Source organism: Ascaphus truei, chromosome 6 (genome assembly GCF_040206685.1).
Source record: "Ascaphus truei isolate aAscTru1 chromosome 6, aAscTru1.hap1, whole genome shotgun sequence".
NCBI lineage: Eukaryota > Metazoa > Chordata > Amphibia > Anura > Ascaphidae > Ascaphus > Ascaphus truei.
Genome location: NC_134488.1, coordinates 46030142 through 46052938, shown reverse-complemented (window position 1 = coordinate 46052938; position 22797 = coordinate 46030142). Strand labels below are relative to the sequence as shown.

At 44.8% G+C, this 22797-nt stretch overlaps 1 protein-coding gene across 2 annotated transcripts in view; it reads left to right on the top strand.

Moving 5' to 3' along the window:
• The window catches only part of LOC142496971 (NXPE family member 1-like), a 64503-nt gene that overhangs the window by 8629 nt on the left and 33077 nt on the right, over positions 1–22797 (top strand). The window contains exons 2-4 of one of the 2 annotated variants that reach the window (XM_075604117.1): positions 11189–11297; positions 12775–13499; positions 17564–17625. In XM_075604117.1, coding sequence (XP_075460232.1) covers positions 11199–11297; positions 12775–13499; positions 17564–17625 — 886 coding nt within the window. In that variant the 5' untranslated portion in view covers positions 11189–11198. The remainder of the gene's footprint in view (positions 1–11188; positions 11298–12774; positions 13500–17563; positions 17626–22797) is intronic. The other variant, XM_075604118.1, reaches the window with a different exon arrangement.

Below are 22797 nucleotides of genomic sequence, written 5' to 3'. Positions count from 1 at the left end.
CAAGCCCACTTCCCCGGCGACATCTTGTCTCCCTTCCCCCGGACACCTGGCCATATGCTAGGGTAAAGCTGTTTACCTCTACCCATCCCCACTTAACACTCTAGAATGGGGTTCTTTTGTTAACTCCGGACTGGTTCAGGCATCCAGGCTGCAGGATGTCTTAGAAGTTTGGGTTAAGTTATGCATGACTCACTCGCAGGGATGTCCTGCCATATACCTTTTGATCACTGTACTTGGGAATCAAGTGTTTCCGCTGCTCCGCCCGCCTGAATGCAAATTCCTTGGCTCTTATAATATTAATACCCTTAAAAGAGGGGGACTTTCATTTATGACTTTTTATGAAAGTTTATAAAAAGGAAAATATAACCCTTTGAATGATTACCCCCCAGCCGCACGCACAGCAAAATTCACAGCGCTAGGACGGTCCTAGCCAAAGTTAGCCCAATGCTTATGTGCTATGCGAGAGGCTGCTAGAATTTAAAACCTTTTTTCCTTTCTGCGGTCTGTGGGGAAACACTGTTACAAGGTTCATAATTGATACATCACTTGTTACAACACTTATACAGTTTCACTCAGGATATTGAAATGGCCCCCTTATACCTAGTGGGACACAGACAATTATAATACATTTACAGTGTCGTAGCCATTACTGGGCTGCAGAGCTGACAATCTACATTTTCCCAATATGACTCAGGGGCACCCAGCCGGACATAATAGCTTTATTTACTGGCCTGGGCACGCCCTCACCATCACAAGTGGCCACTGCGTCCAGCAGACCAGTAGGATCCCCCCAGGGGGTCTCTGTTCTCCAGAACAAGTACTCCTCCCTGCCCCATCCACTTAGCACCCCAGCAACTCTCAACATCCCATCTCCTCCTTCATCTATGGACTCTATGCAAACTAGCTAGCACACAGGGACACAGAGAAGCTCCAGTAAAATTCATCCTGGCAAATCATGCCTGCTCACTGGGGAGAATTAAACGACTACCAGCAACTTTGGCCCCCCAACTCCTTTAACCAAAATAATTGTATTTCCACCCAAATATCCAACCTAAAACTGACACACAAGAATTGTCACATTTCTAGGGCTAAGGGAACATGAAATGGAAAAAACAGGGTCATTTTATTTTCCAGCATGTATTATCCCTGAGCTGGTGGCATTGAAATGCTAATTCACATGTGGCTGCCTTTTGTCCTGTATGCACTCCCACTCATATCACAAACACCAAATGCATTGTAGTTTTAAAACACAGAAAAACTAACATATAGACCCAAGAGCTGACACTCTAAGCCCTTTCCATACGGTTTCAGGGGTAGCCAGACGGGCTCCACCTTTATTAATGAAGGCTGGCTACGCTCTACCGTCACAAGCACATCAAACAGATAAATATTAAAAGATATATAATAAAAGGAACATATAAAAGTAACATTTAAAAGAAACATGTTAAGAAATAAAAAGACATCTCAAGGAGCATAAAAGTCTAGGCATAAATGTATTTATCGTCAAATGTGGTGAACTTGGACTTTAGAACAAAGGGAGACATAGCTAAAACTATGTAATAAAGTAGTTCTAATCAATGTCTATATTTAGACCTAAAGGTTTTAGCGTTATGTGAACTGTAATGAGATTTGTACTGTGATTTTTGTGTGGTGGATCCTATTCCTAAGGATCACGAGGTTACTGTTAACTGTTTATAGGATATACCAATATATAAATCACTAACATATATACCCAGGTGTTGTGTCCTCTTACTTGGCTGAAATGACTGAGCCACTGATTGAGACACCTGTGCTGAAGCCGGGATATCCTGAAAACCTGACCTGTTGGAGGGCCTTGAGGACTGGAGTTCAGGACCCCTGCCTTAATGGATACCACAGCGGGCCTTAACGCTCTGTTCTTTTAGGGCATGGCAATACTTGGCGTTGGGTGCTTCCACAACGCAATGCCAGGACGCATCATTTTGTTTCCACCAGGGTGCTGAAGTACTGTAGGCCAATGAATACCCTTGACTTGGCCCAAAAATGTAGCCACGACCTATGTATTAACCGCTTGGAAGCCAAGTGGACATGAAGGTATACATTATATATGCCTGCTGGCTACTAAGATGACCAAGGGGTTAATACCAATACCCTAAATACCTTGCTACCCATTGTATGGCATTGAGGTACAACCGCTATACAAGGGGTTAACCGGCCCCCTTATTCCTTCTGGTTGGCGTAACCACCCTTCCCAATGTACCTAGCCCCATAACCCACACCACCCCCATCCCCTTACATAAGTAACTCCCCCTTTACAGTAATAACCAATAGTCCTATGAGCCAAAGGTGGCTCATAGAGCTAATGGCCAATAGAAACACAATACCCATTTGTCATGGTAACTTGTGAAGGGTTATAATATACACAAAATCTCTGGGTTGAATTGAACACGACTTAGATATAATAAATATAGTTTATTCCTTAAAAAAGGTGAACACACAAGATTGCACAAATAACATACAGAATATAACACTTACTTAGGGGTTGGACAATGAAGCAATCAGGATCTGGATTGGCAATTCATTCTGGCATCAGGTAACAAGTAGATGTAGTAACGAAGACACTGGGTATAGGGCTTACACTGGTTTATATGGGATTCCAGCCCTATACCTTAACATTGGGTGCCAGGCATTGGTTAACAATTACTTGCACCCAATCCCTCTGTGCCAGAAAACGTGGGAAGCATTATTGGACCATGCCCCCAGCTAATTGGCACATGCGCACATTTTCCACTTGGGGTCTCATTTCACTAGCCCCACACTAAAGGAAAGGCGCCTTACAGTCTACCAGACATGTATCTGGTCAGGAAATCCTTTGTCTGTAAGTGTGAATTACAACACTTACAGACCACTCAAGCTCTACTTTTCTCCGCCCTAGTGTACACAATCAGAGTGGTGAAGCCTTTGATCAGGGGGTCTGTTGTAGACAACTGGTCACCCCCCTGAGCATTAACAGAGCCAGTATCTTTCGCGGGCTTTTATACCAGACCCAAAATACAGTATATTTCTTAATATCTAAATATATTAAAATAATCCGTTCGGCTGGGCCGAGCGGGTTGAAACTTGCCAGACCCTCATGCCGGACGGGACTCTCCATGGTGGCCAAGTTTCAGCTCGCTGCGACCCACCGGACCGGAGTTACACAAATACAGTTTTAAAAGCACATTTACAAAAGTGGCTTTTTGAAGTGAAACTTCTTTAGTGGCACCTATTCTGATGGGGTAAAAGGGGAGAGATGGGGGACAAATGTGAAATGGAAGTGACGTCACGGCTTCCCCCCCGCATCTACTGTGACATGCGGCGGTGGCGATAGCCACCGGCGCCGCTCCTAACAGCCGCTGCTCCCCCACACACACCCGCTGTGACATGCTGCCCACACACCTGCTGTGACATGCGGCGGCGGCGGCGATAGCCACCGGCGCCGCTCCTAAAGGCCGCTGTTACCCCCCACACGGCCACTGCCATAGATATAGCAAGATGGCTGCCGCAGAGCTTCCGGTGCTGCGGATGTAATAAGATGGCGGAAGCCCCGCAAGTACTCCGGCTGAGAGAGGAGGAGGAGCCACTGCTCAACCTCTCTCCTCCCTCTTCCCTACCTCCGCTTCCCTGTGTCCCGCTGACTAAAGGGCGCCGCTCTCCTCACAGGGCCGCCCGCTGCGCCGCTCCTAACGGCCGCCGGTCCCAGCTGCCATGCCGCGCATGCGCAGTTGTGATGGCGCCGCTGACGGACGCCACACATGCGCAGAAGCGTCAGGCAGCGGCGCCATTCCCCCCAAACGTGCACTGCCATGCCGCGCATGCGCTATTCCCCGCGCCCGCTGACATGCCGCGCATGCAGTAGTCATGGTGACGCTCACGGACGCCACATGCCTGCCTCCTGCTGCTTGCTCATCTCCGGACCGCTCACCGATCCCCTGCCCGGTGGGATGTCTGTCGGACATGGAGACCCGCGCCCTGCTGGATATCTGGGGGGAGGCGGACGTGCAGGGATCCTGCCCGACCCGAGTCCCGGGATCTTGCTTCTCCCCCTAGACCCCCGTGCAGGGGAGGTGAGCAGGCGGAAGAGACCTAGGAGCTGAGGGGAGCCGAGCAGGAAGACGAGGAGTCGCCCCACCCTGGGGAAGAGGGGGGGCCCAAGTCATCCCAGGACAACTTCACAGGAGGACTACAGGGAGGGCTCTTCCTGCTACACCGAGCACCCGATCAAGGTGGAGGAGGGGCCCGGCGTTGACATCCGTCATTTATATATACTCGTACTCTCCTCCTGTGTCACACACACGAGCACTCAGACACACACAAGCACTCAGACACACACTGTCACACACAGACACGCGCACACACAGTCACGCACGCGCGCTCTCAGTCACGCACGCGCGCTCAGTCACGCGCGCGCGCTCTCAGTCACGCACGCGCGCTCTCAGTCACGCATGCGCTCTCAGCCACGCGCGCGCTCTCAGCCACGCGCGCACTCTCAGCCACGCGCGCACTCTCAGCCACGCACACTCTCAGTCACGCATGCACTCTCAGTCACGCACACTCTCAGTCACGCACACTCTCAGTCACGCACACTCTCAGTCACGCACACTCTCAATCACGCACACTCTGTCAGTCAGTCACACGCACATATGAGGAATTCACACTTAGCTATTTGCACTAATACAGGGGATGTGTGCCGAGCACGCGCGTTCTAGGTCAAATTTATTTGCGTTTTGACAATGAAATTGTATTTTGATTTTTAATTAAAACATCACCAACACAAATACAATTTCTGTGACAAAAGTCAAAGAAGTTTCACTTACTATGCGCGTGCACAGCACACACAGCTTTTTTTTTCTGCCATGCAAGTCAATGGCAGAAACCCAAACTTTACCATTACCCTGACTCCGTCCTGTTACTCCGAGAGGGTCGGTATTTGCCATGCAGTCATGCCGGAACTATGACCAAATCTCAGCCCTCTAGGCTGAACAGAACTGGAGTTATGGGTTCCATGTTTCTGCTCATTCTGACTTAGCCGTTTTCACCTCGCGGCTCCTACCTCCGCCATTAGAGTCAATGGTGCGACCCTCGTAACGAGCCCGACCCTTTACCGGGGTCATTGATTGCTGGACCCGGTTGGGGTCGAGTGAGGGGGTTCCTAGGATCTAAGGGCAAAAATTATTTTATTCCGGGGTGCCCTAGAACCTAAGTTTCCCACGCCAATTGAACATGAACTTGACCGGGGATTGATCAAAGCTCTTTTCAAGACAAAGTTTCCGCTTTTGCGGTCTGCGGTTTGGATGGCTGCCAACCCGTTCCTGGAGGTCTGAGTCGAGGAATTCCCATTGAAATACATTGATCCATTAACTTTCAATGTTGAACCGCCGCTCCTCCTCTTTGGCGCCACCTGCAGGTCTTCTACGATATCGGGCCCAAATCGCCGAAATCTCCATAGGGTTACATGGGGCTGTAATGGCGACCTATGGAGAGACTGCAAAATGGAGCCTGCAAAGGCGGGAAAAGAGACAAAGGGCCATAAACACAAAATTAACATTAACCCTTTCCCTCCCGACTGGATCACAGTGTAAGTGTTGGTGTAAACACTGAGATGGGGAAAATACACATTCACCAGGGGATATACATTTGGTGCTGAAGCAGGGGCATAAACACAGTACTGGACATCATTCCAGTTAACCCCTCGCCTCCCAGGTGAGGGCAGGGGGTGGAAAAATGGGGTTTAACCCCTTTAATACCGGGCCAAACCCCCTCTCCCACGACACCATTGACAACTCAACCAATAAAATCCTTAATAAAATATAATTACAAATATAATGTAATACTGTATAAAATAAACTGTATATGTGTGTGTTTACATATATATATATGATACACACAGAGAGATACCGCATCCAAGCCCCAAGTATATAGAATAGTACCCAAAGGCTAGAAATAACTCTAGCATAAGTGAGTTCTCGCGGTGCTCGGGGATATGAACAGATAGAAACAACAACAAAAAAATCCCTATAAGAGCACACGGTATAGTATATGAGATATAATTGATTTTATTAATGCACCATTAAAAATGTATTAAAAAAATGGTAAAATGGTGGGGGACACCACATATAACAAGGGACATGCAAGTCCTGTGAAGTATGTAATACTGCTCCACATAATGAGCTCGGAAAGGTATATAGTGGAAAACATGCAAAGAAGTTGCAATAGGCAGAAGGTGGAACACAAAGCCCGCCTCTCGAAGGCACCTTGGTCACAGTAAATTGCTGCATGCAGATATGTTGCAAATACTGTAGTAGTATGCATACTAACACGGACTAATGTGTCTAATAGAAGGGGTAAACCTCAACAAGTAAAAGGATACATACTAGCATAGATAATAACATGCTAATCCTAATATGTCCCTGAATGGGGACATGCTGCAATAAAGAATCTGAATATATAAACTGAGATCAGATGGATATAGACACAAACAGACAGGGAGTATAAGCTGCTGCATATAAATGTCCTAAGCCAATGAGCAAAAAAACCCACTTGAATAGGCCGTAATACTTCCCTACTGAGGCAGTAACATTGTAGGTATGACAAGTCCATAGACGGAGAAAGAAGGGGTCCCCCGCCAGCTCCCACTCCAACGCGCATTTCGTCGATTGACGTCTTCGGGGAGTGGTAACAAAGTATGAATACTTAGACTTTAAATAGCATCTGAGGCAGTAGAATTTGCTCCCAAACTGGCAATAGCCGAATAGCGTGCAGGCAACATAATTACGGACGTGTAATGAACAGGTGATTCACTAAATTCCCTATGGTCACAGTAATAGGCCAATGAGGTGAAAGGGGGGTGGGATTAAATGGCAAAATTACCCAAAGACACTCCCTATGCCTAACAATATATAGATGTAAATACAAAAATAAACAGCATACTTTAACATATAAAGCTGCAAAAAGGTTTAAGGAAGTAACTAAAGAGAACAATCTTGCAGTAATTCATTGTTAGCAAAAAACTCTGTTCTTCAATGCTCTTGCATCTGATTTGTAGAGAATTGTCCCCTTGTAATGAAAACTTTATCTCCAAATAACAGAAGTAACTTAATGGCAAATCCGGAAGATGTCAGATAGGGACCAGCAGGATCCTTCCCATCTGTATCTGATCCAAATGCATCACACCAAAGGATTTACAAAATCTTGCTGCTAAGGTGGATCTGCAGGTGGTTAACCCGATCCTGCCCGGACCGGAATCTCAGCAAAATCGTCGAACTGCACAGCATAATTGTAGATGTAACTAAAACTATTAAAAAAAAAAAATATATATATATATATATATATAAAAAAAAGGAAAAAAGAGACGGAGGGAGGAAAAATTATTATAAATATATACATATAGAATGCAAAGAAACCAAGAAATGATATTAAAGAAAATGGCAAAACCCAGATAATCATTTAGTCTCCTGGGTACCATTGTATCCAGCCGGACAATCCATCTGCATTCCATCTGCAGCAACGATCTTTCAAGATCCCCCCACATATAACGAGGGAGACCCTGTCAATCGCACATGCAGACAGGAATGAAAGGTCAGATCCATGTTGTTTGAGGAAACGTCTCGCTACTGTTGTAATTTTTTTGTAAGCGTCTAAATCACGTTGCGCATTACGAATGTTGCGTGTATGTTCAAGTATTCTAAACCTCACCTCCCTGGTGGTTATACCCACATAGATCAGACCACCATGGTAGGTGAGGTGATACACAACGCCCTTCGATATACAATTAAGAAATGGGTATATTTTGAAGATGCGAGACCCGGAAGAGTTAGAGAAGGTCTCGGTCTGCCTGATAAATGTTGCAATATATACCTGGCATCTTCCTTAGCATATGGCTAGCGCGAGGCAGCGGTACTGGCAGCTAGCGCCGGGGTGTCCTATCCCGAAGGTACCTGGCTAACGCCACGTTATCCATATGCTAATGAGGGACCTAACGGACATTGTTTTTGCATAAAATTATCAGTGTGGGTCTTCATGAAACTCAGGGAAGCGAACGTCCATGACCTATTTAATATCACGTTAGTGGTCCTGATTTACCGGAGTTTTGTGGAACTACTCCGTTCTCCGTCTTTGAAGACTTTGAGAAATAACGCCTCTGACGTGGTCCAGAAGTCGTCTACAATAATACAAAAAAAGAAAGTGTTGAGAACTCCCTGAAATATGACCTTTGCTTTTTAATTACACATTTTTCCCCATGTATCTCTGGTTGACCTTTTGGGTCGTCAATCGCCATGTCCGCCTCTCTGATTTATATTACAGACATACATGGTCGATAATTCTGGATGCGCATATTAGAGCATATCGGATCGATCAGAAACGACCTGGACACCCCGGTATCCTGCCATGTAAGGGGGAAACATAATGAAGATATCAATGCCCTACAATTCCAAGGAATTGAAAGTCTGAAAAGTGGTATGAGAGGGGGAGATTGGGATAATACATTTTTAAAACAAGAATCCCGATGGATCTATCAGCTATCTACACTAACCCCATGTGGTTTGAATGAGGGATTCCTTTTCACCCCATTTCTGTAACACTTCTTCAGAGAGTAAATACCTATTCTGCCCTGGTATTCATAGAATTCAATTAACCTATCTCTGTCCAAAGAGACTACTAGTGCCATTGTATTCAACCTATACATCCTGGATTAACTCTGTATCTCTAAGAAATTGCTGGTCATTAAGGACACTTTTAAGGACATTCTGAGATATGTACATCATCAACACTATCTAGGTGTACACACTATCTGCCGCCTTAAACATAATTTCATAAGGAACAGAAGAATCACAACACTGCTCATTAAATAATGATTCATTTAGCTGATGTGGTTCTTCAAAGTCCCTGTTCTGATCTCTAGATTCGTAATTACTACAATGTAAACAAACTTGTTTTGGCCAATACTAAAAACAGCATGGTTCACTTCAACCCTCTGTCCAATCAGAGCATTAGCTGTAGACCACATGTCTGGTATAATCAAATCGGAGCGGACATAGGTAACAATAGATAGCAACGGGTAACCATGATGATTCAACCAATTGCACCAATCAGAAGTAAGCATTTCCTAGCAGCAATAGCAACGAAAACAGTCGGTGTACACGAGTGCACTAAAGACATTGACAAATCACTAACCGTGCTGATAATCATGTGGTCAGAGGTAACCAATTGAAGTATACTACACTGCTGTAACCGAGAGTGATGCGCAACTATGACGCGACATCTCGCGAGAACAATCAAAAGTTAGCATTAATCGGTATCCATGGCGACCATAACACATAAAAACCTGCCAGAATCACTCCAAAACTGCCCCCGATGAAGCCTCAGGTGAAACATATGTTGGGTATGTCCACCGTCACCCACTGGTGCGCAGGCTAATCGGAGAGGTCGGGTGCGATTTCCTGTCAGAGCGTTTCGGAGCCTTCACCGTTGGAAGCACAACGCTCTGACTTTGATCCTATCTGGAAAATGTTCTATGTACCTTACAGTGCTATTCCAATTACAATGGATAATATGAGCCTTATGACTTAAACTCCACCTACAGGAGTGCTTGGTCAGTGTATGCCAAGTGGTTCACCATTACAGAACCAACAGGCTCAGTAACTTCTGCACCTGTCGGTCTGGTGACATATTGTATGTATATAGGGGTGTGGACTAAGTATATAGCTGAAGCAGATCTCAGGTCTATACATTACTACTAATAATACCAGTCCACTCTTCATCAAGTACCCCACATACAAACACTAACACAGGCACACAGGGTCTCTACTCTTACTACAGAGCAAGCACTCTCATATAACATCACACCCTTCTATAGAAAAGTGTTTTATGGTACATTTGGGATCAGACATCTGACGACTTGAGGTTACATTGAAATATCTATTACCAGTGGTTGACAAATCACCAAAAAATCTACTCGCCACACAAAAAAATCTACTCGCCACCTAGTACCAAACGTGTGCTGCTTGGCTAATATTTACTCGCCCGGGGGTTAAATCCACTCGCCCGGGGTGAGCAAATGTATAGGTTTGTCGAACACTGTCTATTACCACAGTTAATTCAATAGTATAATTGTGGTACACAACAAGGTTAAATAGCTATTTTCATCTCTAACAATAGCGTCTAGATTTAGCACACCGACGTCTCCTTTCATTTTTAATTTGTTTTAATTATTTTGGTTCATTGTTCACTTCACTACATATATATTTTAATCAATGTGTTAATAAAATGTATTTTAAATCCGATAGGGGTGTCTCTTCAGTGCGACATAATAGGGAGCTATCTTTACCTCTGACTACAATACTATTCACTCCCTGTCTGCACCACCCCTGCACTAGCTATTGTAGTGAAGTCCTCCGTCACCACGGAATATTATTATTCCCTCCTTGGCGCTGTGCGAGATACACACCTACCCCTCAGGGGGTACCTCTCCCTTTTGTGTAAAACATATACACCTGATTTCACCCACGCCTCCCTGTCATCTTCCCCTGTAAATTGTGTTAACCCTCTCATTTTAATACTTACTAACCTTAAAACATGCCCCACAAATCAAGCATCCCAACAGCCTGCACTCATGGCTATTCTCCCACACTCAGTCACTCCTACCACCCATTGTGACCAAGCATTGCCATCTAGAGCACTTATTCCCTCACCTGCGGTCTCTGTAACATTCCCATCATATCGCTTAGAGTGTAAGCTCTTCGGGGCAGGGATTTCCTTTCCTATTGTCTGATTTTGCTGCACTTATTGTATTATTATAATTCCCTGTACTGTATTCTTTGTGACGCGCTGAGTACACTTTTGGCGCTATATAAATAAAGACATACAATACAGCTGGAGGATGACGCTGGGTTATTTCCTATTGTTGGTTAATGGATGTACGCTGTACGCTGTACGCTGATTTTCCCTTCCTTAAATAAATTAAAACTTTTTGTACCTCTGAGGAATTGGGAGTTTCCTTCCGTGAAATTAACCAACATGGAGCATTCAAACAAATGCAAAAACATAAACTGTGTCTAAATTTATATCCAGATTATAATTTATTTAACCGCTACTTGCATCAATCATATATGTATATTGAATATCCCCCCAGAACACCTTACCACGATTACACCATTAATTTCTCTTTCAGAGCCGGAAACATGTTGAGATCTTTCACAAACAACCGTAAGAATATTCTGGCTTTCCTATTCATAGGCATCATAATGCTAAGTTTCACTGTGCATCGGTCATTTGTAAAGGTACGACTTTTCCTTGTTATTAATAGCATGTTATGTTATATTATTAAACGAAGAAGAAACAGGTGCGCAAATCACATCAGGACATGGAAGAGAAGTAAAATACAAAATCGTGCAATATTGTCAACCCCAACAGTGACCCCAACTAATCTTATCCCCTGAGGAAGACATTTATGTGGAAACGCGCGTTGGGTGAGTCATTGACTACAAAGTGGCACTTTGTTGGTGACATCCAGAGTGGAGGACTACTATATCAGCCCAGTGTGTGCTGTGACGGCCGCGGAGCAGATGCTGTGGCTGTGAAGATAACAGTCTGTCCATATGACCCAGGGTGGTCTGAATGCTCACCACAAAGGCACTTATGTAAGTGGAATACTTTGTGTTTTTAATATTAAAAGCAGTATTATACTATTTTGCTTTTTCCTTTTTTGCATACGGATATCCCTTCCTTTTCTATGGATCTGAAGTACTTATCTGGAAATTAAAGTTGGTAACATCTAATAACCACAACGCCTTACTATCACGTGGTACACGTGAGTGCAAATTTTATAGAGCTATCAGCATTGACTTCACTGTTGGGGTTGACAATATTGCACTATTTTGTATTTTACTTCTCTTCCATGTCCTGATGTGATTTGCGCACCTGTTTCTTCTTTGTTTGCTGATTGGATTTGGTCTGAATCCTGTGTCGGGAGCCGCACGCTCTAAGGACAGTGTATTATTTTATGTTATTTGTTTTAAGTGATGTTATTTGCGCTTGATTTTTCTTCACTATGTTATATTATTAAGCAGAAACGGGGTCTGTAATGCATTAAGTACTTCTTGAAAAGGTTTCATTAGTATTTTTTAAAAATCAGAGAAGTATTTCTGGATTGAACATTATTATTGTTTGCAAAGTAATTTTATTTCCGAGTTTTTTACCCACCATAACTTAACTAAGTATGGTAAAACCGATCCCTGCTTCATTTTTGCATAGCCATTAGAACCGACCCCACACTGATGAGACCCATTAAGGTTGAAACAGTCTGTCTGTGGGTGGGTTTACTGGCTATGCATCTTAACCCTGGCTGTGCTCAATGCCGTGACCATGCAGCAAGCTTAAGTTTAAAGGGGAACTATGTTGAATGGTTTTGAATCAAAAGGTGGCACTGTGTGCTCATTTGCATGTCATTTCCCAGAATCCCTTGCTGCAGTGAACGTGCTGTGTGCTGGGTGATAATGGTGAAAGGCGGGGTTGCAGACCTGTCTAGGACATGCAAATGAGCATACAGTATTATTTCCATTATATATATATATATACACAACGGGTATAAATGTAAAAACAGTATACAGGGGGAGTGTAAGGGGAAAAATGAAAAAAGTATGTAAAGGAGGAATTAACAAAAATTGAATGAACAGTTTGCACACAGTTGCACATAGATTAAAGTAAATAAACTGCACATTTTGAGAACCACTCACTATTAATGTATTTTTTCATTAGCGTTTGAACTTTGAGTTTTTTCAAAAAAAATCTGCAGAAGCGAAATCTCAGCTCATGGACCATACAGAACCCATCACAACTTCTGGACCTACTGACATTGAGCTAAAAATAAATCAGATTGTCAAATACGTTAATCTCACAATCCCCAGAGTCACTTTCACCCATATAGACCACACAACCAGCGCTGAGAAGAGCAGAGCCACCATATTAAATCAGGGGCAGAAGTACTGTATTGGAGACCCTTTAACTGTTCAAGTTGACATGTTTGATTATTTGGGTCACAGGAAGATCTATGGAGGAGACTTCTTAAGAGCACGGATCTTTTCCCCAAATCTTGGCGCTGGGGCATCGGGGAGGATTGAGGATTTTAATAATGGGACCTACCATGTCCACTTCACTCTTTTTTGGGAAGGCAATGTGAAGGTATCCGTTCTCTTGTTACATCCAAGTGAGGGAGTGTCAGCTTTATGGACAGCAAGGAATATGGGCTATGAAAATATTATCTACATAGGGAAGTTTCTCAATAAAACTAAGGAGGTTCACACCGAATGTGGATTTTATTTGGACACCCAAGAGGAAAAATGTGAGTATGGAGACAGGAGAGATGGAGAATACTTTTACTGCATCAAACCCACTGAAGTGCCTTGTGAGGCTTTTATCTCTCTTAAGAGCAACAACAGACAACATTCCTACCTCAGCAACTTGGAGAAAGGACTCTTTACTCGGTAAATATTCTCTAAATGCACTGAATTTAAGTAGATATCATCAAACAACTGTGGCTCATATCTTTAATCCTTCCAAAATGATCATATTGAGATACAAAGTAACATTAAGTATAATAGGAGTTCTTATACCCAAAGACAGACAAAAATCATTGAGTGAGTCCAACTCCACACCCTCTAACTGTACCTGCTGTATTTAGTACTGTACTTGTTTTTATGTCCTGTACCTATTCTATTCAGCGGTGCCTTTTGCACCTATTTCTGCCAGTGGCTGAAACTCGTAACCTTCAGCTAATCAGTATCGAGGAGATTAATGACTTTTCTGGTAAGGATCAGCTTGTTGTGGGTGATGTAACATCACTTCTATTGTGTGTGCATCGGAAAGGGACATTTCTCCACAACCGAATGACTGACGACGTTTGGCCGCAGACGGACCATCCACCACAGCTGATCCACCCTGGAACCCAAGCTACCGGCAGCTTCTAAAATGAGTTTTAGGGGTTTTTGTGGTTAGGGCCGGGGGATAGCTTTAGGGTTTTTAGGGGAAGGGGTTACGCTTTTTAAGGTACGGGGTAGCATTAGTATTAGGGGTTTTTAGTTTAGGGGGTATGGTTAGGGGCTTACCGAAGTGGCCGTTGGCTGAGTATTCCGGTGGCGAGGTGACTTGTGTGTGTATATATGTATACAGTGCTTGACAAATCACCCAAAAATCAACTCGCCGAACCAAAAAATTTACTTGCCTCCTAGGCCCGCCCCTTGTCCCACCCCAAGTCCTGCCCCTAGTCCCGCACCCAGCCCCAAAAAAATAAATAAATGGAATAAATTCCTAGTAAGAACATTTGTTTTTGACACAACAGTTTATTTATTTATGTTTTGTATTAAATTATACTACATTTAGTCCTTTATACATAGGTGTGTGTATATAAATGTCTGATCTGAAAAAAAGAGCCAGATATGAATGACTAGTTTCCTGAACCCCTTAACCAGTGTCTGCATGCCCCCACTTCACAATTTCTAAAGCAACAATCCCGCCTGGGATCTTACCTGATCCGCAGTCCCGCAATGTCCAGGTACCCTCATTCCCGCAATGTTATAATGTATGTTGGAGGGGAGGTGTTCCCTACCTGTCTTCTGGGTTAGGGAGGATTCCGATGTCTCCCGTATGAAGTTTGAGTCAGATCTGTTAGAAAGCAGTATACAGTAGGTTATTTCGGTGTAGGTATAGGGCAGTTAAGATATATAGGGTAAATAAGATATCCATATCCAGAGAGTGAGACAGAGAGAGTGTGGGTGAGAGACAGACAGAGTGTGGGTGAGAGAGAGAGGGCGACAGAGAGAGAGAGAGAGAGAGGGCGACAGAGAGAGGGTGACAAAGAGAGAGGGCGACAGAAAGAGAGAGAGGGTGATAAAGAGAGAGAGAGGGAGGGTGACAGAGAGAGAGGGAGGGAGACAGAGAGAGAGGGAGGGCGACAGAGAGAGAGAGAGGGCGGGCGCAGAGAGAGAGAGGGTGACAGAGAGAGAGAGGGCGACAGAGAGAGAGGGCGAGAGAGAGGGCTACAGAGAGAGAGAGAGAGAGAGAGAGAGGGGGGGGGCAACAGAGAGAGAGAGAGGGGGAGGGCGACAGAGGGAGTGAGAGATGGCGACAGGGAGAGAAGGCGAGAGAGAGGTGAGAGAGGGTGTGAGAGAGAGAGGGTGTTAGAGAGAGAGAGGGTTAGAGAGAGGATGAGAGAGGGTGAGAGAGAGAGATTGGATGAGAGAGAGAGAGAGAAAGAGAGAGAGGGTGAGAGAGAGAGAGGGTGAGAGGTGAGAGAGGGTGAGACTTGAGAGAGGGTGAGAGAGAGGGTGAGAGAGAGAGAGGGGATGAGAGAGAGAGGGTGAGAGAGAGGGTGAGAGAGAGAGGGTGAGAGAGAGAGGGTGAGAGAGAGAGGGTGAGAGAGGGTGAAAGAGAGGGTGAGAGAGAGAGGGAGAGTGAGAAAGAGGGTGAGAGAAAGAGAGAGAGGGAGAGTGAGAAAGAGGGTGAGAGAAAGAGAGAGAGGGTGAGAAAAATAGGGTGACAGAGAGAGAGGGTGAGAGAGAGAAAGAGAGGGTGTGAGAGAGAGAGGATGTGAGAGAGAGAGGGTGCGTGAGAGAGAGAGTGGGTGAGAGAGAGAGAGTGGGTGAGAGAGAGAGGGTGAGAGTGTGTGTGTGAGAGAGAGACTGAGAAAGAGAGAGGGTGAGAAAAATAGGGTGACAGAGAGAGAGGACGAGAGAGGATGTGAGAGAGAGAGAGTGTGAGAGAGAGAGGGTGTGTGTGTGAGAGAGAGAGTGAGTGAGAGAGGGTGAGTGAGAGAGGGTGAGTGAGAGAGGGTGAGTGAGAGAGGGTGAGAGAGAGGGTGAGAGAGAGAGGGAGAGAGAGAGTAAGAGAGAGAGGGTAAGAGAGAGAGGGGGAGAGACAGAGAGAGAGAGGGGGTACAGACAGGGTGGGAGAGTGACAGAGTGGGAGAGCGCAGGTGACTGACTGAGGAGGGGTGGGGGGTGACTGGGTGGGGGTTGATTGGGTGGGGTGACTGGGTGGGGGTGGGGTTGGTGACTGGGTGTGTGGACTGACTGGGTGGGGGCTGGGTGATTGGGTGTGGGGGTGACTGACTTGGGTGATTGGATCGGGTGGGGGTGACTGACTGGGTGATTGGGTGGGGGGCGGGGGTGACTGACTGGGTGATTGGGTCTATACACAAGAACCAAGTGGAACAGAAATGAAACACTCGCGCCTGAACAAACACTCACAGAGCATCAAAAGCACCAGATGTGATCATGATAAACCACTGACAAAGACGTAATGAAACTGTGTTTCCAATAATGTGTACTTGATGTAGAGTACATGCAACAAACACTTAGGAAAAGGGTGGCACAAGGGGCAGTGTTCAAGCAGGGAACTCCATATGAGTAAGTCACTAATGTTCCAATACAGGAGGTAAAAAATGGTAGAATGAACCAAAATAATACTTAGCTGCAGCAAAGAGCAGAGTTCCAATGCAGCAGGTACAGTAGCAGAATCAAGAAGCACTAACCAACAAAACAATTAATTAATTGTAAACATTAGCCAATGCAACAATTAATTAATAAAACCACTAGCCAACACTCCAATTAAAACCAGTAGCCAACAAAAGAAATAATTAATTAAAAACACTAAGCATTCAGAAAAGGAAATAAAAACAAGCCATCCAAATTACATACAATTTAAGCCAAACAATAAACAGAAAACTAAAAAAACAACAATTAATAGAAAAAAAGCATTGCCAAAAAATGCATTGGCTGTCACTGTATTGATTTGTACCCTAAACGGGCACAGAGTAAATACATTATCAGTCAATGGGCAATGAAAAACATGAAAATAAAAAAATACAATTAAAAAACCTGTAAAAATAAAATTACATACATTCAATATTTTTCTTACCTGTAGAAGCATTGACCCTCCGAATCCCGGTGTTTCTGCAAGCTTTTGTACTGCAACATCATCAAAGTCAATCCAACGCTATAGTGAGCCCGGGGAGGGTGGTTAAGCCTCCTGGGTGGGTAGTGTGTAAGGGTGGTTTAACCCCTTAATTACTATAACGGTTATTAAGGGGTTAAGGGCTATTAGATTGGTTTTTTTCCATGTATTCTTGCTGGCATCGGAGGACATGGACCTGGAGTTTGCTGACGAGGCGTTAATACTTCATTATCACTAACATCCGCTATGGTAATGCAAGGGCTCGTTATGACTGAAACCAACATCTAACACCGTATTAGTGAGCTTTGATAAAACCCGTTAGCACTTAATGACGCATTAACGTAAGTTAACGCCTTGTTAGGTCAGTAATGGACCTCTGTGGATCTGGCTTTTGTCGTCTGAAAATGATCCTTATCTTGGCATTTTCTGATCACAGAATCAAAAATTTAAAGTGATTACACAAGAAACAGTAATGTGACAATACTGTACATGTTACTGCAAATAATGAGGTAAGATAAAGCATTTTATTATATATGAGCATCGGCAAATGCATAATAAATCATATGTAACATAACCTGTTTTTCTATATTGAATAAAGGTCCAATATTGGGGTAGAAATGGCCACACAAATTGAAACAATGAAGGTCTTAAATTGCCACAGTAAGTTATTGTTTTTTTTGTCTTGTGTCTTGATCAGAACAAATTTAAATTATTATTTCTTACGCACCAAGGGGTGGGGGAAGAGAAGCATTGGGAATGAAGAGCAGGGGAAGAGAAGCATTGGGAATGAAGAGCAGGGGAATAGAAGCTTTGGGAATGAAGAGCAGGGGAAGAGAAGCATTGGGAATGAAGAGCAGGGGAAGAGAAGCCTTGGGAATGGAGAGCAGGGGAAGAGAAGCATTGGGAATGAAGAGCAGGGGAAGAGAAGCCTTGGGAATGGAGAGCAGGGGAAGAGAAGCATTGGGAATGAAGAGCAGGGGAAGAGAAGCATTGGGAATGAAGAGCAGGGGAATAGAAGCCTTGGGAATGAAGAGCATGGGAAGAGAAGCATTGGGAATGAAGAGCAGGGGAAGAGAAGCCTTGGGAATGGAGAGCAGGGGAAGAGAAGCATTGGGAATGAAGAGCAGGGGAAGAGAAGCCTTGGGAATGGAGAGCAGGGGAAGAGAAGCATTGGGAATGAAGAGCAGGGGAAGAGAAGCCTTGGGAATGGAGAGCAGGGGAAGAGAAGCATTGGGAATGAAGAGCAGGGGAAGAGAAGCATTGGGAATGAAGAGCAGGGGAATAGAAGCTTTGGGAATGAAGAGCAGGGGAAGATAAGCATTGGGAATGAAGAGCAGGGGAAGAGAAGCCTTGGGAATGAAGAGCAGGGGAAGAGAAGCATTGGGAATGAAGAGCAGGGGAAGAGAAGCCTTGGGAATGAAGAGCAGGGGAAGAGAAGCCTTGGGAATGGAGAGCAGGGGAAGAGAAGCATTGGGAATGAAGAGCAGGGGAAGAGAAGCCTTGGGAATGGAGAGCAGGGGAAGAGAAGCATTGGGAATGAAGAGCAGGGGAAGAGAAGCCTTGGGAATGAAGAGCATGGGAAGAGAAGCATTGGGAATGAAGAGCAGGGGAAGAGAAGCCTTGGGAATGGAGAGCAGTGGAAGAGAAGCATTGGGAATGAAGAGCAGGGGAAGAGAAGCCTTGGGAATGGAGAGCAGGGGAAGAGAAGCATTGGGAATGAAGAGCAGGGGAAGAGAAGCATTGGGAATGAAGAGCAGGGGAATAGAAGCTTTGGGAATGAAGAGCAGGGGAAGAGAAGCATTGGGAATGAAGAGCAGGGGAAGAGAAGCCTTGGGAATGAAGAGCAGGGGAAGAGAAGCATTGGGAATGAAGAGCAGGGGAAGAGAAGCCTTGGGAATGAAGAGCATGGGAAGAGAAGCATTGGGAATGAAGAGCAGGGGAATAGAAGCTTTGGGAATGAAGAGAAGGGAAGAGAAGCCTTGGGAATGGAGAGCAGGGGAAGAGCAGGGGAAGGGGAAGCACCCTCTCTCTCACCGTCTCGCCACGATATCGTATTGCCTATTATACTTTATAGGATTTGTACCCACCATATTGACTATCTTGGTGGAGTGCCTGCTTTTCCATGCTTTATGTTATATATATGTGTGTGTGTGTGTGTGTGTGTGTGTGTGTGTGTGTGTGTGTGTGTGTGTGTGTGTCAAAAGGAGTACTACTGAGCGTGGCCAAATGTATACAACAAAAGTAAAAAAATACCCAATGCTGCATCCAATGTGACAAAATACATAGTTAAATACGTCAATGTAAGGCTGCGGTCCCAGTCATGACTGTGACAGGTGCCCGGCGGGGGGGGGGGGAGACGCGTGCACAGCGCTAACCGCGATCTGCTGCCCTCAGGAGAGAGGGAACTTGCAACGGGAGGGGGTGTGGTCGGGGATTTGCGGGGGCGTGGCCATCATGTCACGCGGCTGCTTCGCCCTCATTGGGTGAACCGCCTCCGCCGCAAGGTTTAAACTCAATTTCATTGAGTTTAAAAAAACCTTGCAGTACGGCGCGGCTGCACCTTCATCGGGAAGGTGAGTACTGGGCCCAGCCCATTGAGGGGCGGTGCTTATGCGCACAGTGTGCTGTAGCAGTGACTGTGACCGCAGCCTTAGTATTTTCATGAGTAAGGGTAATTTAGTTAAACCCTTTGGCCAAAGCGTTATAAGCCTGCAGCCACGTCACGGCATGACCAGTATGCAGCCACATCACGGCACGACCAATATATGCAGCCACGTCACGACCAGTATGCAGCCATGTCACTGCACGACCAGTATGCAGCCACGTCACGGCATGACCAGTATGCAGCCACGTCACGGCACGACCAATATATGCAGCCATGTCACTGCATGACCAGTATGCAGCCACGTCACGGCATGACCAGTATGCAGCCACGTCACGGCATGACCAGTACGCAGCCACGTCACGGCATGACCAGTACGCAGCCACGTCACGGCATGACCAGTATGCAGCCACGTCACGGCATGACCAGTATGCAGCCACGTCACGGCATGACCAGTATGCAGCCACGTCACGGCATGACCAGTATGCAGCCACGTCACGGCACGACCAATATATGCAGGTCCTAACACTGCCTGTGAAAACTCTCAGTTACCTCTGCTGGAGGGTGAAGGGTCTCTGTCCTGCACAGGAACATGGGAAAACCTGCTGCTTAAGAAGTGGGGGGGGGGGTGAGCTTAAACCCTAGGAGGAGGGGCCACTAACCTCCAAACAACTGATACCAGTTGAAAATTACAAATAATAAACACACAATCCCAGCAATCTCTAACCCCAGAACCCACCATATCATATACTATATACATGTATTTATGTCAAAAGAAGTTCTACTGAGCGTAGAGATTTCTGGGATTGTGCGTTTATTCATTTTAATTTTCAACTGGTATCATTTCTGACCGCTAAATCGCACTTTGAAAAAAATAAGGTTAGTGCTTATATATGATATATAAGAACACCAAAAATGTAATTTAATTGTTGATGCTTAGTACATAAATCCTATTTGTAATGTAGAAAATTTTCATTGGCTACAAGGGTAGTGGGTACATGACACAGCATCCCAGTAAAGGTGGCAGAGAGAAACCACATTTTCCATCCTACTAAAGAAAACTCAGCTTTTTGAGCAGCAATATTTTCAAATTTAATACATGTTGAATTTACCAGCTTTTTTTTTTTGAGAATCCAATCGAAGAAATTTACACCTAAGCAAATTATTAAACTATACAAGATATATTATAAAAATTTTATTACATTTAATAATTATGTTGATTTTGAAAATGAACAAAATTATGTTTGCAGAAATCAAACCCCAAAGACTGGGAAATTCTACAGTATCTGGCACATAAAAAAAACCCCACTCAGAGACTTAGACACACCAGTGTACAGTTCAGTATGTGGTCATTATTTGCCATCAATTTCACTTTCAATCTCCAGTTTCAATTCATGAGAAAACTTGCACACATTTCTAATTGTTAAGACAATCCAGGCATGGTGTGGCCTGTGGCGGGAGACCAGGACTATCACACCAGGGATCGATTCGCCAGACAGGACAACAGAGCTAATAAAATGAATTTATTTAAAAAAAAGAAAGAAGTATCCACAACTGTCTGTACATAAAATGTGCACACTCCCAACTCGGGTATCTGGGAACACCCTATGTACCTAGGTGTGGGGACTCCTGTGAGGAAGTTTTCCCCGTTCATCTCCCACGCAGTCTGAAGTAGTCACCACTTCAGAGACCCCAACTGCCTCACAGGAGTCCAGACCTTTGGGACCTCTAACTGCCACTGGCTCTGGCTGGAACTGGCTGGGTCTGGTGGGAACTCGCTTGCTCTGGTTAGAACTGGCTGGCTCTGGTGGGAACTCGCTTGCTCTGGTTAGAACTGGCTGGCTCTGTCTGGAACTGTCTGGAACTGGCTGACTCTGGCGGGAACTCGCTTGCTCTGGCTGGAACTGTCTGTAACCAGCTCTGTCTTGAATTTCCCGTAGAACTCTGGCTGGAATTCTCTCAGCCATAGAACTAACAAGGCCTCCGCCCTCACGCCACAACATGGAAACATGAATGGAGGGACAAGGCCAGGTGCCTACATTATGACCCAGCCCCTGATTGGTGGGGTTTACAGGCAACATTAAAAGAGAAACATGAAAACAGCTACATGGAAAGAACACATGAAACATTGCAACATTTCTCCTGAACACAGAGTTAACCCCTGGTCCCTGCACTGTTGGAACCAGGCTTTACAATACACACACACACACACACACACAGAATACAAACGTATTACTAACAGGCAGGGGTAATGGTGGGCTTGACCTTTATTAAAAGCAGTCAAATTTACCCCTACCGTCACATGGCCAACTCCAGTCTGCAAGGGCAACCAACAGGTCAGGTTTTTAGAATACCCCTGCTTCAGCTCAGGTGGCTCAATGAGTCCCAGCTTCAGCACAGGTGACCCAATCAGTCCCTTCTACAGCACAGGTGGTTCAATCAGTGGCCCAGTCGAAGTCTGCACCTGTGCTGAAGCAGGTATATCCTGAAAGTCTGCCCTGTTGGTGGCCCTGGAGGACTGGAGTTGGCCACCCCTACTCCAGGCAAAGTAAGTTATCCCATTGCTCCTCCCCCTTTTCCTGATTGGCCCACTGACAGGAAGGGGTTGGTAGTTTGGGACAATGGGGGAGGAAAATATTTGTTGGATGCATTCTGCTTTTTAATGTCCGTGGTAAAATGTAAACCTAAAAAGTGAAAAGTGAAATTTCTGAATTCTGGAGATACCAGTGTCTAAAAATGTGTCTCCCAAGGAAGTGAAAATGGTCCCTGCCATTCACACATTAAAACAACAGAGGTTACAATGACAACTGTGAAATAATAAGCACATGGCAAAAACAGAAAAGTAAGAAATAAGTGGCATAGTTACGTAGTTACATAGTTACATAGTTATATACAGTAGTTACATAGTTACATAGTTACATATAATAGCTACATAATGATGTAGTTACATAGTTATGCAGTTACATAGTTATATAATTACATAGTTACATAGTTACGTAGTTATGTAGTTACATACAGTAGTTAAATAGTTACCTAGTTATATAGTTACATACAGTAGTTACATAATTACAAAGTTACATACAGTAGTTACATAGTTACATAGTTACGTAGTTACATTCAGTAATTACATCATTACATAACTACATAGGTTACATACAGTAGTTACATAGTTACATACAGTAGTTACATAGCTACGTAGTTACATACAGTAGTTACGTAGTTAGATACAG